A 16,476-nucleotide genomic window follows, 5' to 3' on the forward strand; every position below is an offset into this window, starting at 1 on the left:
TACCCGGTGGTCTTTCTTATAGTATCTGATCGCTCACACTGGTGGTACCCGGTGGTCTTTCTTATAGTATCTCATCGCTCACACTGGTGGTACCCGGTGGTCTTTCTTACACTATCTCATCGCTCACACTGGTGGTACCCGGTGGTCTTTCTTACACTATCTCATCGCTCACACTGGTGGTGCCCGGTGGTCTTTCTTATAGTATCTGATCGCTCACACTGGTGGTACCCGGTGGTCTTTCTTATAGTATCTCATCGCTCACACTGGTGGTACCCGGTGGTCTTTCTTACACTATCTCATCGCTCACACTGGTGGTGCCCGGTGGTCTTTCTTATAGTATCTCATCGCTCACACTGGTGGTGCCCGGTGGTCTTTCTTACACTATCTCATCGCTCACACTGGTGGTGCCCGGTGGTCTTTCTTATAGTATCTCATCGCTCACACTGGTGGTACCCGGTGATCTTTCTTATAGTATCTCATCGCTCACACTGGTGGTACCCTGTGGTCTTTCTTATAGTATCTCATCGCTCACACTGGTGGTACCCGGTGGTCTTTCTTATAGTATCTCATCGCTCACACTGGTGGTACCCGGTGGTCTTTCTTATAGTATCTGATCACTCACACTGGTGGTACCCGGTGGTCTTTCTTATAGTATCTGATCGCTCAAACTGGTGGTACCCGGTGGTCTTTCTTATAGTATCTCATCGCTCACACTGGTGGTACCCGGTGGTCTTTCTTATAGTATCTCATCGCTCACACTGGTGGTACCCGGTGGTCTTTCTTATAGTATCTGATCACTCACACTGGTGGTACCCGGTGGTCTTTCTTATAGTATCTGATCGCTCACACTGGTGGTACCCGGTGGTCTTTCTTACACTATTTGATCGCTCACACTGGTGGTACCCGGTGGTCTTTCTTATAGTATCTCATCGCTCACACCGGTGGTACCCGGTGGTCTTTCTTACACTATCTGATCGCTCACACTGGTGGTACCCGGTGGTCTTTCTTACACTATCTGATCGCTCACACTGGTGGTACCCGGTGGTCTTTCTTATAGTATCTGATCGCTCAAACTGGTGGTACCCGGTGGTCTTTCTTATAGTATCTCATCGCTCACACTGGTGGTACCCAGTGGTCTTTCTTACACTATCTGATCGCTCACACTGGTGGTGCCCGGTGGTCTTTCTTATAGTATCTGATCGCTCACACTGGTGGTACCCGGTGGTCTTTCTTATAGTATCTGATCGCTCAAACTGGTGGTACCCAGTGGTCTTTCTTACACTATCTCATCGCTCACACTGGTGGTACCCGGTGGTCTTTCTTATAGTATCTCATCGCTCACACTGGTGGTTCCCGGTCGTCTTTCTTATAGTATCTGATCGCTCAAACTGGTGGTACCCGGTGGTCTTTCTTATAGTATCTGATCGCTCACACTGGTGGTACCCGGTGGTCTTTCTTATAGTATCTGATCGCTCACACTGGTGGTACCCGGTGGTCTTTCTTATAGTATCTCATCGCTCACACTGGTGGTACCCGGTGGTCTTTCTTACACTATCTCATCGCTCACACTGGTGGTGCCCGGTGGTCTTTCTTATAGTATCTCATCGCTCACACTGGTGGTACCCGGTGGTCTTTCTTATAGTATCTGATCGCTCACACTGGTGGTACCCAGTGGTCTTTCTTATAGTATCTCATCGCTCACACTGGTGGTGCCCGGTGGTCTTTCTTACACTATCTCATCGCTCACACTGGTGGTGCCCGGTGGTCTTTCTTATAGTATCTCATCGCTCACACTGGTGGTGCCCGGTGGTCTTTCTTATAGTATCTGATCACTCACACTGGTGGTGCCCGGTGGTCTTTCTTACACTATCTGATCGCTCACACTGGTGGTGCCCGGTGGTCTTTCTTATAGTATCTGATCGCTCACACTGGTGGTACCCGGTGGTCTTTCTTATAGTATCTCATCGCTCACACTGGTGGTGCCCGGTGGTCTTTCTTATAGTATCTGATCGCTCACACTGGTGGTGCCCGGTGGTCTTTCTTATAGTATCTGATCGCTCACACTGGTGGTACCCGGTGGTCTTTCTTACACTATCTGATCGCTCACACTGGTGGTGCCCGGTGGTCTTTCTTATAGTATCTGATCGCTCAAACTGGTGGTACCCGGTGGTCTTTCTTACACTATCTGATCGCTCACACTGGTGGTGCCCGGTGGTCTTTCTTATAGTATCTGATCGCTCACACTGGTGGTACCCGGTGGTCTTTCTTACACTATCTCATCGCTCACACTGGTGGTGCCCGGTGGTCTTTCTTATAGTATCTCATCGCTCACACTGGTGGTGCCCGGTGGTCTTTCTTATAGTATCTGATCGCTCACACTGGTGGTACCCGGTGGTCTTTCTTATAGTATCTGATCGCTCACACTGGTGGTACCCGGTGGTCTTTCTTACACTATCTGATCGCTCACACTGGTGGTACCCGGTGGTCTTTCTTATAGTATCTGATCGCTCACACTGGTGGTACCCGGTGGTCTTTCTTATAGTATCTGATCGCTCACACTGGTGGTACCCGGTGGTCTTTCTTATACTATCTGATCGCTCACACTGGTGGTACCCGGTGGTCTTTCTTATAGTATCTCATCGCTCACACTGGTGGTACCCGGTGGTCTTTCTTATAGTATCTCATCGCTCACACTGGTGGTGCCCGGTGGTCTTTCTTATAGTATCTGATCACTCACACTGGTGGTACCCGGTGGTCTTTCTTATAGTATCTCATCGCTCACACTGGTGGTACCCGGTGGTCTTTCTTACACTATCTGATCGCTCACACTGGTGGTGCCCGGTGGTCTTTCTTATAGTATCTGATCGCTCACACTGGTGGTACCCGGTGGTCTTTCTTATAGTATCTCATCGCTCACACTGGTGGTGCCCGGTGGTCTTTCTTATAGTATCTGATCACTCACACTGGTGGTACCCGGTGGTCTTTCTTATAGTATCTGATCGCTCACACTGGTGGTACCCGGTGGTCTTTCTTATAGTATCTCATCGCTCACACTGGTGGTACCCGGTGGTCTTTCTTATAGTATCTCATCGCTCACACTGGTGGTACCCGGTGGTCTTTCTTATAGTATCTGATCGCTCACACTGGTGGTACCCGGTGGTCTTTCTTATAGTATCTCATCGCTCACACTGGTGGTACCCGGTGGTCTTTCTTACACTATCTGATCGCTCACACTGGTGGTGCCCGGTGGTCTTTCTTATAGTATCTGATCGCTCACACTGGTGGTGCCCGGTGGTCTTTCTTATAGTATCTCATCGCTCACACTGGTGGTACCCGGTGGTCTTTCTTATAGTATCTGATCGCTCACACTGGTGGTACCCGGTGGTCTTTCTTATAGTATCTCATCGCTCACACTGGTGGTACCCGGTGGTCTTTCTTACACTATCTGATCACTCACACTGGTGGTGCCCGGTGGTCTTTCTTATAGTATCTGATCGCTCACACTGGTGGTACCCGGTGGTCTTTCTTATAGTATCTGATCGCTCACACTGGTGGTACCCGGTGGTCTTTCTTATAGTATCTCATCGCTCACACTGGTGGTACCCGGTGGTCTTTCTTATAGTATCTCATCGCTCACACTGGTGGTACCCGGTGGTCTTTCTTATAGTATCTCATCGCTCACACTGGTGGTACCCGGTGGTCTTTCTTATAGTATCTGATCGCTCACACTGGTGGTACCCGGTGGTCTTTCTTATAGTATCTCATCGCTCACACTGGTGGTACCCGGTGGTCTTTCTTACACTATCTGATCGCTCACACTGGTGGTGCCCGGTGGTCTTTCTTATAGTATCTGATCGCTCACACTGGTGGTGCCCGGTGGTCTTTCTTATAGTATCTGATCACTCACACTGGTGGTGCCCGGTGGTCTTTCTTATAGTATCTCATCGCTCACACTGGTGGTACCCGGTGGTCTTTCTTATAGTATCTCATCGCTCACACTGGTGGTACCCGGTGGTCTTTCTTACACTATCTGATCACTCACACTGGTGGTACCCGGTGGTCTTTCTTATAGTATCTGATCGCTCACACTGGTGGTACCCGGTGGTCTTTCTTATAGTATCTGATCGCTCACACTGGTGGTACCCGGTGGTCTTTCTTATAGTATCTCATCGCTCACACTGGTGGTGCCCGGTGGTCTTTCTTATAGTATCTCATCGCTCACACTGGTGGTACCCGGTGGTCTTTCTTATACTATCTGATCGCTCACACTGGTGGTACCCGGTGGTCTTTCTTATAGTATCTCATCGCTCACACTGGTGGTACCCGGTGGTCTTTCTTATAGTATCTGATCGCTCACACTGGTGGTGCCCGGTGGTCTTTCTTATAGTATCTCATCGCTCACACTGGTGGTACCCGGTGGTCTTTCTTATAGTATCTGATCACTCACACTGGTGGTGCCCGGTGGTCTTTCTTATAGTATCTGATCGCTCACACTGGTGGTGCCCGGTGGTCTTTCTTATAGTATCTGATCACTCACACTGGTGGTGCCCGGTGGTCTTTCTTATAGTATCTCATCGCTCACACTGGTGGTACCCGGTGGTCTTTCTTATAGTATCTGATCGCTCACACTGGTGGTACCCGGTGGTCTTTCTTATAGTATCTCATCGCTCACACTGGTGGTACCCGGTGGTCTTTCTTATAGTATCTGATCACTCACACTGGTGGTGCCCGGTGGTCTTTCTTATAGTATCTCATCGCTCACACTGGTGGTACCCGGTGGTCTTTCTTATAGTATCTCATCGCTCACACTGGTGGTACCCGGTGGTCTTTCTTATAGTATCTGATCGCTCACACTGGTGGTACCCGGTGGTCTTTCTTATAGTATCTCATCGCTCACACTGGTGGTACCCGGTGGTCTTTCTTACACTATCTGATCGCTCACACTGGTGGTGCCCGGTGGTCTTTCTTATAGTATCTCATCGCTCACACTGGTGGTACCCGGTGGTCTTTCTTATAGTATCTGATCGCTCACACTGGTGGTACCCGGTGGTCTTTCTTATAGTATCTCATCGCTCACACTGGTGGTACCCGGTGGTCTTTCTTATAGTATCTCATCGCTCACACTGGTGGTGCCCGGTGGTCTTTCTTACACTATCTGATCGCTCACACTGGTGGTACCTGGTGGTCTTTCTTATAGTATCTGATCGCTCACACTGGTGGTACCCGGTGGTCTTTCTTATAGTATCTCATCGCTCACACTGGTGGTACCCGGTGGTCTTTCTTACACTATCTGATCGCTCACACTGGTGGTACCCGGTGGTCTTTCTTACACTATCTGATCGCTCACACTGGTGGTACCCGGTGGTCTTTCTTACACTATCTGATCGCTCACACTGGTGGTACCCGGTGGTCTTTCTTATAGTATCTGATCGCTCACACTGGTGGTACCCGGTGGTCTTTCTTACACTATCTGATCGCTCACACTGGTGGTACCCGGTGGTCTTTCTTATAGTATCTGATCGCTCACACTGGTGGTACCCGGTGATCTTTCTTATAGTGTCTGATCGCTCACACTGGTGGTTTCCGGTGGTCTTTCTTATAGTATCTCATCGCTCACACTGGTGGTACCCGGTGGTCTTTCTTATAGTATCTCATCGCTCACACTGGTGGTACCCGGTGGTCTTTCTTATAGTATCTGATCGCTCACACTGGTGGTTCCCAGTTGTCTTTCTTATAGTGTCTGATCGCTCACACTGGTGGTACCCGGTGGTCTTTCTTACACTATCTCATCGCTCACACTGGTGGTACCCTGTGGTCTTTCTTACACTATCTGATCGCTCACACTGGTGGTACCCGGTGGTCTTTCTTATAGTATCTGATCGCTCACACTGGTGGTACCCGGTGATCTTTCTTATAGTATCTGATCGCTCACACTGGTGGTACCCGGTGATCTTTCTTATAGTATCTGATCGCTCACACTGGTGGTACCCGGTGGTCTTTCTTATAGTATCTGATCGCTCACACTGGTGGTACCCGGTGGTCTTTCTTACACTATCTGATCGCTCACACTGGTGGTACCCGGTGGTCTTTCTTATAGTATCTGATCGCTCACACTGGTGGTACCCGGTGGTCTTTCTTATAGTATCTCATCGCTCACACTGGTGGTACCCGGTGGTCTTTCTTATAGTATCTGATCGCTCACACTGGTGGTACCCGGTGGTCTTTCTTATAGTATCTGATCGCTCACACTGGTGGTACCCGGTGGTCTTTCTTATAGTATCTGATCGCTCACACTGCTGGTACCCGGTGGTCTTTCTTATAGTATCTCATCGCTCACACTGGTGGTACCCGGTGGTCTTTCTTATAGTATCTGATCGCTCACACTGGTGGTACCCGGTGGTCTTTCTTATAGTATCTGATCGCTCACACTGGTGGTGCCCGGTGGTCTTTCTTACACTATCTGATCGCTCACACTGGTGGTACCCGGTGGTCTTTCTTATAGTATCTGATCGCTCACACTGGTGGTACCCGGTGGTCTTTCTTATAGTATCTGATCGCTCACACTGGTGGTGCCCGGTGGTCTTTCTTATAGTATCTCATCGCTCACACTGGTGGTACCCGGTGGTCTTTCTTATAGTATCTCATCGCTCACACTGGTGGTACCCGGTGATCTTTCTTACACTATCTGATCGCTCACACTGGTGGTACCCGGTGGTCTTTCTTATAGTATCTGATCGCTCACACTGGTGGTACCCGGTGGTCTTTCTTACACTATCTGATCGCTCACACTGGTGGTACCCGGTGGTCTTTCTTATAGTATCTCATCGCTCACACTGGTGGTACCCTGTGGTCTTTCTTATAGTATCTCATCGCTCACACTGGTGGTACCCGGTGGTCTTTCTTATAGTATCTGATCGCTCACACTGGTGGTACCCGGTGGTCTTTCTTATAGTATCTGATTGCTCACACTGGTGGTACCCGGTGGTCTTTCTTATAGTATCTGATCGCTCACACTGGTGGTACCCGGTGGTCTTTCTTATAGTATCTGATCGCTCACACTGGTGGTACCCGGTGGTCTTTCTTATAGTATCTGATCGCTCACACTGGTGGTACCCGGTGGTCTTTCTTATAGTATCTCATCGCTCACACTGGTGGTACCCGGTGATCTTTCTTACACTATCTGATCGCTCACACTGGTGGTACCCGGTGGTCTTTCTTATAGTATCTGATCGCTCACACTGGTGGTACCCGGTGGTCTTTCTTACACTATCTGATCGCTCACACTGGTGGTACCCGGTGGTCTTTCTTATAGTATCTGATTGCTCACACTGGTGGTACCCGGTGGTCTTTCTTATAGTATCTCATCGCTCACACTGGTGGTACCCGGTGGTCTTTCTTACACTATCTGATCGCTCACACTGGTGGTACCCGGTGGTCTTTCTTATAGTATCTCATCGCTCACACTGGTGGTGCCCGGTGGTCTTTCTTATAGTATCTGATCGCTCACACTGGTGGTACCCGGTGGTCTTTCTTATAGTATCTCATCGCTCACACTGGTGGTACCCGGTGGTCTTTCTTACACTATCTGATCGCTCACACTGGTGGTACCCGGTGGTCTTTCTTATAGTATCTCATCGCTCACACTGGTGGTACCCGGTGATCTTTCTTATAGTATCTCATCGCTCACACTGGTGGTACCCGGTGATCTTTCTTATAGTATCTCATCGCTCACACTGGTGGTACCCGGTGGTCTTTCTTACACTATCTGATCGCTCACACTGGTGGTACCCGGTGGTCTTTCTTATAGTATCTGATCGCTCACACTGGTGGTGCCCGGTGGTCTTTCTTACACTATCTGATCGCTCACACTGGTGGTACCCGGTGGTCTTTCTTATAGTATCTGATCGCTCACACTGGTGGTACCCGGTGGTCTTTCTTACACTATCTGATCGCTCACACTGGTGGTACCCGGTGGTCTTTCTTATAGTATCTGATCGCTCACACTGGTGGTGCCCGGTGGTCTTTCTTACACTATCTGATCGCTCATACTGGTGGTACCCGGTGGTCTTTCTTATAGTATCTGATCGCTCACACTGGTGGTGCCTGGTGGTCTTTCTTATAGTATCTCATCGCTCACACTGGTGGTACCCGGTGGTCTTTCTTATAGTATCTGATCGCTCACACTGGTGGTACCCGGTGGTCTTTCTTATAGTATCTGATCGCTCACACTGGTGGTGCCCGGTGGTCTTTCTTATAGTATCTCATCGCTCACACTGGTGGTGCCCGGTGGTCTTTCTTATAGTATCTGATCGCTCAAACTGGTGGTACCCGGTGGTCTTTCTTACACTATCTGATCGCTCACACTGATGGTACCCGGTGGTCTTTCTTACACTATCTGATCGCTCACACTGGTGGTACCCGGTGGTCTTTCTTATAGTATCTGATCGCTCACACTGGTGGTACCCGGTGGTCTTTCTTACACTATCTGATCGCTCACACTGGTGGTACCCGGTGGTCTTTCTTATAGTATCTGATCGCTCACACTGGTGGTGCCCGGTGGTCTTTCTTATAGTATCTGATCGCTCACACTGGTGGTACCCGGTGGTCTTTCTTATAGTATCTCATCGCTCACACTGGTGGTACCCGGTGGTCTTTCTTATAGTATCTGATCGCTCACACTGGTGGTGCCCGGTGGTCTTTCTTACACTATCTGATCGCTCACACTGGTGGTACCCGGTGGTCTTTCTTATAGTATCTCATCGCTCACACTGGTGGTGCCCGGTGGTCTTTCTTATAGTATCTGATCGCTCACACTGGTGGTACCCGGTGGTCTTTCTTATAGTATCTGATCGCTCACACTGGTGGTGCCCGGTGGTCTTTCTTATAGTATCTCATCGCTCACACTGGTGGTACCCGGTGGTCTTTCTTACACTATCTGATCGCTCACACTGGTGGTACCCGGTGGTCTTTCTTATAGTATCTCATCGCTCACACTGGTGGTGCCCGGTGGTCTTTCTTACACTATCTGATCGCTCACACTGGTGGTACCCGGTGGTCTTTCTTATAGTATCTGATCGCTCACACTGGTGGTACCCGGTGGTCTTTCTTACACTATCTGATCGCTCACACTGGTGGTGCCCGGTGGTCTTTCTTATAGTATCTGATCGCTCACACTGGTGGTACCCGGTGGTCTTTCTTATAGTATCTGATCGCTCACACTGGTGGTGCCCGGTGGTCTTTCTTATAGTATCTCATCGCTCACACTGGTGGTACCCGGTGGTCTTTCTTACACTATCTGATCGCTCACACTGGTGGTACCCGGTGGTCTTTCTTATAGTATCTGATCGCTCACACTGGTGGTACCCGGTGGTCTTTCTTACACTATCTGATCGCTCACACTGGTGGTGCCCGGTGGTCTTTCTTATAGTATCTCATCGCTCACACTGGTGGTGCCCGGTGGTCTTTCTTATAGTATCTGATCGCTCACACTGGTGGTACCCGGTGGTCTTTCTTATAGTATCTCATCGCTCACACTGGTGGTACCCGGTGGTCTTTCTTATAGTATCTGATCGCTCACACTGGTGGTACCCGGTGGTCTTTCTTACACTATCTGATCGCTCACACTGGTGGTGCCCGGTGGTCTTTCTTACACTATCTGATCGCTCACACTGGTGGTGCCCGGTGGTCTTTCTTACACTATCTGATCGCTCACACTGGTGGTACCCGGTGGTCTTTCTTATAGTATCTCATCGCTCACACTGGTGGTGCCCGGTGGTCTTTCTTATAGTATCTGATCGCTCACACTGGTGGTACCCGGTGGTCTTTCTTATAGTATCTGATCGCTCACACTGGTGGTGCCCGGTGGTCTTTCTTATAGTATCTGATCGCTCACACTGGTGGTACCCGGTGGTCTTTCTTACACTATCTGATCGCTCACACTGGTGGTACCCGGTGGTCTTTCTTATAGTATCTCATCGCTCACACTGGTGGTGCCCGGTGGTCTTTCTTACACTATCTGATCGCTCACACTGGTGGTACCCGGTGGTCTTTCTTATAGTATCTGATCGCTCACACTGGTGGTACCCGGTGGTCTTTCTTACACTATCTGATCGCTCACACTGGTGGTGCCCGGTGGTCTTTCTTATAGTATCTGATCGCTCACACTGGTGGTACCCGGTGGTCTTTCTTATAGTATCTGATCGCTCACACTGGTGGTGCCCGGTGGTCTTTCTTATAGTATCTCATCGCTCACACTGGTGGTACCCGGTGGTCTTTCTTACACTATCTGATCGCTCACACTGGTGGTACCCGGTGGTCTTTCTTATAGTATCTGATCGCTCACACTGGTGGTACCCGGTGGTCTTTCTTACACTATCTGATCGCTCACACTGGTGGTGCCCGGTGGTCTTTCTTATAGTATCTCATCGCTCACACTGGTGGTGCCCGGTGGTCTTTCTTATAGTATCTGATCGCTCACACTGGTGGTACCCGGTGGTCTTTCTTATAGTATCTGATCGCTCACACTGGTGGTGCCCGGTGGTCTTTCTTATAGTATCTCATCGCTCACACTGGTGGTACCCGGTGGTCTTTCTTACACTATCTGATCGCTCACACTGGTGGTACCCGGTGGTCTTTCTTATAGTATCTGATCGCTCACACTGGTGGTACCCGGTGGTCTTTCTTACACTATCTGATCGCTCACACTGGTGGTACCCAGTGGTCTTTCTTATAGTATCTCATCGCTCACACTGGTGGTACCCGGTGGTCTTTCTTATAGTATCTGATCGCTCACACTGGTGGTACCCGGTGGTCTTTCTTATAGTATCTCATCGCTCACACTGGTGGTACCCGGTGGTCTTTCTTATAGTATCTCATCGCTCACACTGGTGGTACCCGGTGGTCTTTCTTATAGTATCTCATCGCTCACACTGGTGGTTCCCAGTTGTCTTTCTTATAGTATCTGATCGCTCACACTGGTGGTACCCGGTGGTCTTTCTTATAGTATCTGATTGCTCACACTGGTGGTTCCCAGTTGTCTTTCTTATAGTATCTCATCGCTCACACTGGTGGTGCCCGGTGGTCTTTCTTATAGTATCTGATCGCTCACACTGGTGGTGCCCGGTGGTCTTTCTTATAGTATCTGATCGCTCACACTGGTGGTGCCCGGTGGTCTTTCTTATAGTATCTCATCGCTCACACTGGTGGTACCCGGTGGTCTTTCTTACACTATCTGATCGCTCACACTGGTGGTACCCGGTGGTCTTTCTTACACTATCTGATCGCTCACACTGGTGGTACCCGGTGGTCTTTCTTACACTATCTGATCGCTCACACTGGTGGTACCCGGTGGTCTTTCTTACAGTATCTCATCGCTCACACTGGTGGTACCCGGTGGTCTTTCTTATAGTATCTCATCGCTCACACTGGTGGTACCCGGTGGTCTTTCTTATAGTATCTCATCGCTCACACTGGTGGTACCCGGTGGTCTTTCTTATAGTATCTCATCGCTCACACTGGTGGTACCCTGTGGTCTTTCTTATAGTATCTCATCGCTCACACTGGTGGTACCCGGTGGTCTTTCTTATAGTATCTCATCGCTCACACTGGTGGTACCCGGTGGTCTTTCTTATAGTATCTCATCGCTCACACTGGTGGTGCCCGGTGGTCTTTCTTATAGTATCTGATCGCTCACACTGGTGGTACCCGGTGGTCTTTCTTACACTATCTGATCGCTCACACTGGTGGTACCCGGTGGTCTTTCTTACACTATCTGATCGCTCACACTGGTGGTACCCGGTGGTCTTTCTTACACTATCTGATCGCTCACACTGGTGGTACCCTGTGGTCTTTCTTATAGTATCTCATCGCTCACACTGGTGGTACCCGGTGGTCTTTCTTATAGTATCTCATCGCTCACACTGGTGGTACCCGGTGGTCTTTCTTATAGTATCTCATCGCTCACACTGGTGGTACCCGGTGGTCTTTCTTATAGTATCTCATCGCTCACACTGGTGGTACCCTGTGGTCTTTCTTATAGTATCTCATCGCTCACACTGGTGGTACCCGGTGGTCTTTCTTATAGTATCTCATCGCTCACACTGGTGGTACCCGGTGGTCTTTCTTATAGTATCTCATCGCTCACACTGGTGGTGCCCGGTGGTCTTTCTTATAGTATCTGATCGCTCACACTGGTGGTACCCGGTGGTCTTTCTTACACTATCTGATCGCTCACACTGGTGGTACCCGGTGGTCTTTCTTACACTATCTGATCGCTCACACTGGTGGTACCCGGTGGTCTTTCTTATAGTATCTCATCGCTCACACTGGTGGTACCCGGTGGTCTTTCTTATAGTATCTGATCGCTCAAACTGGTGGTACCCGGTGGTCTTTCTTATAGTATCTGATCGCTCACACTGGTGGTGCCCGGTGGTCTTTCTTATAGTATCTCATCGCTCACACTGGTGGTACCCGGTGGTCTTTCTTACACTATCTGATCGCTCACACTGGTGGTGCCCGGTGGTCTTTCTTACACTATCTGATCGCTCACACTGGTGGTGCCCGGTGGTCTTTCTTATAGTATCTGATCGCTCACACTGGTGGTACCCGGTGGTCTTTCTTATAGTATCTCATCGCTCACACTGGTGGTGCCCGGTGGTCTTTCTTATAGTATCTCATCGCTCACACTGGTGGTACCCGGTGGTCTTTCTTATAGTATCTCATCGCTCACACTGGTGGTACCCGGTGGTCTTTCTTATAGTATCTGATCGCTCACACTGGTGGTACCCGGTGGTCTTTCTTACACTATCTGATCGCTCACACTGGTGGTACCCGGTGGTCTTTCTTATAGTATCTGATCGCTCACACTGGTGGTTCCCAGTGGTCTTTCTTACACTATCTCATCGCTCACACTGGTGGTACCCGGTGGTCTTTCTCTCTGTAGCTCGCCATGTTGGCTGATATTCGCAGTCCCTTGTAGTATTGATTGTGTTTCTCCCTCCATCTTTGATCCCTTTCAGTTTAGTCTCTGCAGTATCTCTAATAAAATTCTATTGCACACTAGATAGAGAGCACTACTACCCCCAACATGATCCAACCCCACGAATGAGTAAAATGCAATTATCTTCTGCTATGTACATGAAATACTACAACTCCCAGCATGACCTGATCATGTGACACATCTCTTATTGACAGGGGTGAGAGCTGCTAATAGTGAGGGATCGCTGAGAGACAAATTATTTGAAGGTTACAATGCTGATGTTCGACCTACGAGGGACCCCCAGGAGAAGGTGACCGTCCAGGTTGGGATGGTCTTGTCCCAGCTCATCAGCCTGGTAAGAAGATAGATTGCATGCCGAAATACCCAGGAAAGAGCGGTTACCGTGATAACCCAATAATGCTGCCCCAGACAGAGCTGCTGCTAGGGGCCACCATGCTCTCCCCATAGCACTGCCCCAGAGAGAGCCGTCAGTAGAGGGCGCCATATTATCCCCATAGCACTGCCCCGGAGAGAGCCGTCAGTAGAGGGCGCCATATTATCCCCATTCTACTGCCCCAGAGAGAGCCGTCAGTAGAGGGCGCCATATTATCCCCATTCTACTGCCCCGGAGAGAGCCGTCAGTAGAGGGCGCCATATTACCCCCATTCTACTGCCCCGGAGAGAGCCGTCAGTAGAGGGCGCCATATTATCCCGATTCTACTGCCCCGGAGAGAGCCGTCAGTAGAGGGCGCCATATTATCCCCATTCTACTGCCCCAGAGAGAGCCGTCAGTAGAGGGCGCCATATTATCCCGATTCTACTGCCCCGGAGAGAGCCGTCAGTAGAGGGCGCCATATTATCCCGATTCTACTGCCCCAGAGAGAGCCGTCAGTAGAGGGCGCCATACTACCCCCATTCTACTGCCCCAGAGAGAGCCGTCAGTAGAGGGCGCCATATTATCCCGATTCTACTGCCCCAGAGAGAGCCGTCAGTAGAGGGCGCCATATTACCCCCATTCTACTGCCCCAGAGAGAGCCGTCAGTAGAGGGCGCCATATTACCCCCATTCTACTGCCCCAGAGAGAGCCGTCACTAGAGGGCGCCATATTATCCCGATTCTACTGCCCCAGAGAGAGCCGTCAGTAGAGGGCGCCATATTACCCCCATTCTACTGCCCCAGAGAGAGCTGTCACTAGAGGGCGCCATATTACCCCCATTCTACTGCCCCAGAGAGAGCTGTCACTAGAGGGCGCCATATTACCCCCATTCTACTGCCCCAGAGAGAGCTGTCACTAGAGGGCGCCATATTACCCCCATTCTACTGCCCCAGAGAGAGCTGTCACTAGAGGGCGCCATATTATCCCGATTCGAAACAAAAGGAAAAGAAGCCACAATATAATCTGCACACCACCAATAAGGTATATGAAACAAAAGACAGCTTTATTGGTAACAAAAGTGATTAAAAACAGTTAAAAATACACAAAACAACTCCCCCATGAGGCCTGTCCAAAATAATATCTCATAAATGGTATAGATAGCGCATGGTGCCTAACACAAATACACAAATATAGAGGCACGGCTGGGATTGATCAATGCAAGTATATACAAAACCTGTTATTCCATCCCAGTGGGGAAATCCAAGGCACGGCCACAAGCCTAATGATAGAGCCAACACATGGGCAAAAGTATAAGAGATAGCAAGATCCGTCCCTACTGAAGGGTGGATAGAACATGGCCATTGCCCCTAGTAAGGCTACCCACAAAGCAATTAACCCCAGCAGCGTGCATAGAGTACCCAAAAGAAGCACCTATAATAAGGAGGGTAACTCCGGCAACCAATGCGTGGATCAGGACCAAAGGATGGGAGAACCCAACGCGTATCGCTGTTACAACGACCGCTTCGTCAGGGGTGATAACTTACCAAGTAAAACCTCCGTCCTTATATCTTGAATAGAACGGCCGTAAGCGCGCACCGGTGTGTGGCCGCCTCTGACCCGGAAATGAAGAGACCGGAACAAGCATGGAGGAAGGTCAAAGGAACGATGTAATCGCGCTTGCGCACACGATAGGGGATGCCGAAAAAGGGCAGACGTCTCTGCCCATACTGTTCCAGTGCGCACGCGCCGGAACTATAGCCGGCGGTCCGCATCGGAGCAGGGAGAAAAAGAAGGAGAATCGCCTACAGAGGCATATCGTGGCATATGGCGACTACGTAAGAAAAGAAAAAAGAGGAAAACAGGAAAAAATCTGGCCAAACCAAGACCCCTAATACTGGAAGAAAAACATATGATTAAAACAATAATTACATACAATCTGAAAATTAAACACCCAAATGAAAATGAAAAAAAAAATAAATAAAAAGAAATAAAAATAAATATGAAAAAAACAAAAAACACTTCCCAAATATCCCAAATCACATAACTCAAACTAAACCCCTTTTAACTATACACAAATGCCATAATACAAAAAACACAATACTAACAAAAAATATAATACAAGAATGCCAATATAACATAGCCTGCCATCCACGATAGAAGTAGCCAACCCTCCATAGAGCTTATAGTCCATAAGATACCACTAGTGTCCCCAAAATAGTTCACAATGATGAAGATCCATTGGGAGAAGGGGAAAATCCCCGCCATTCCATCCCATTCCACAAAAATACGTCACAGGTCCCGATGTTATCCATTCCAGAAATATATGAAGTATCCAGTACATCCAACCATAGAAGCGAAACTTTGAGGGAGACCTTCTCGAATAGCCATCCAACCGCAGAATCCAGTCAGAGAATCATCCGTCACTAATGGATCAAGCAAGAGGGAGTCCGATTTAGAAAGTCATACAGGAATTAACAAGCCCAGAAAACCAGTAAAAAGGAGATCCTCATTAATGCCCTGAGGCGCTATAGAGTTAAGCAGATAGATCCACCGAGACTCCACTTGTAAGAGCCGCTTGTGTAGGGAACCACCCCTCCCAGAGCCCTTAACATGTTCCAGGCCAATTATCTTAGTGTTGGCATAGCTACCACCATGGTGAAGTAGGTAGTGGGAGGCCACTGTGGTAAGCGTCTTACCCTTCCGGCTGTCAGCGGCCGCCATGTTAATAGTAGAGAAATGACCCTGCATTCTCCGGCGTAACTCCTGCGAGGTCTGACCTACATAAATGCAGGGACATGAGCATATTAAGGCATAAATGACGTGAGTGGTTTTACAGTTGATGTATGATTTTAGTCTATGTTGCACCTGATCTACCTGTATTATCCCAATTCTACTGCCCCAGAAGGGCTTCTGCTAGAGGGCGAAATGTTATCCTCATTCTACTGCCCAGGTAAGAGCTTCCGCTAGAGGGCGCCATGTTATCCTCATTCTACTGCCCCAGCGAGAGCTGTCACTAGAGGGCGCCATGTTATCCTCATTCTTCTGCCCCAGCGAGAGCTGCCGCTAGAGGTCGCCATGTTATCCTGATTCTACTGCCCCAGCGAGAGCTGTCACTAGAGGGCGC

The 16,476-nt window shown here is 49.3% G+C and overlaps 1 protein-coding gene across 3 annotated transcripts in view; it reads left to right on the forward strand.

Annotated features, from left to right (window-relative positions):
* Window positions 1–16,476, forward strand: part of CHRNB1 (cholinergic receptor nicotinic beta 1 subunit) — a 101,345-nt gene that overhangs the window by 22,628 nt on the left and 62,241 nt on the right. The window contains exon 2 of one of the 3 annotated variants that reach the window (XM_069767591.1): window positions 13,192–13,331. The exons of 1 other annotated variant lie outside the window; for it this stretch is intronic. In XM_069767591.1, coding sequence (XP_069623692.1) covers window positions 13,192–13,331 — 140 coding nt within the window. Of the gene's footprint in view, window positions 1–13,191; window positions 13,332–16,076; window positions 16,173–16,476 lie in introns of those variants that run through there. One more of the 3 variants, XM_069767593.1, reaches the window with a different exon arrangement.

This window comes from Ranitomeya imitator, chromosome 4 (assembly GCF_032444005.1).
Source record: "Ranitomeya imitator isolate aRanImi1 chromosome 4, aRanImi1.pri, whole genome shotgun sequence".
Taxonomy (NCBI): domain Eukaryota; kingdom Metazoa; phylum Chordata; class Amphibia; order Anura; family Dendrobatidae; genus Ranitomeya; species Ranitomeya imitator.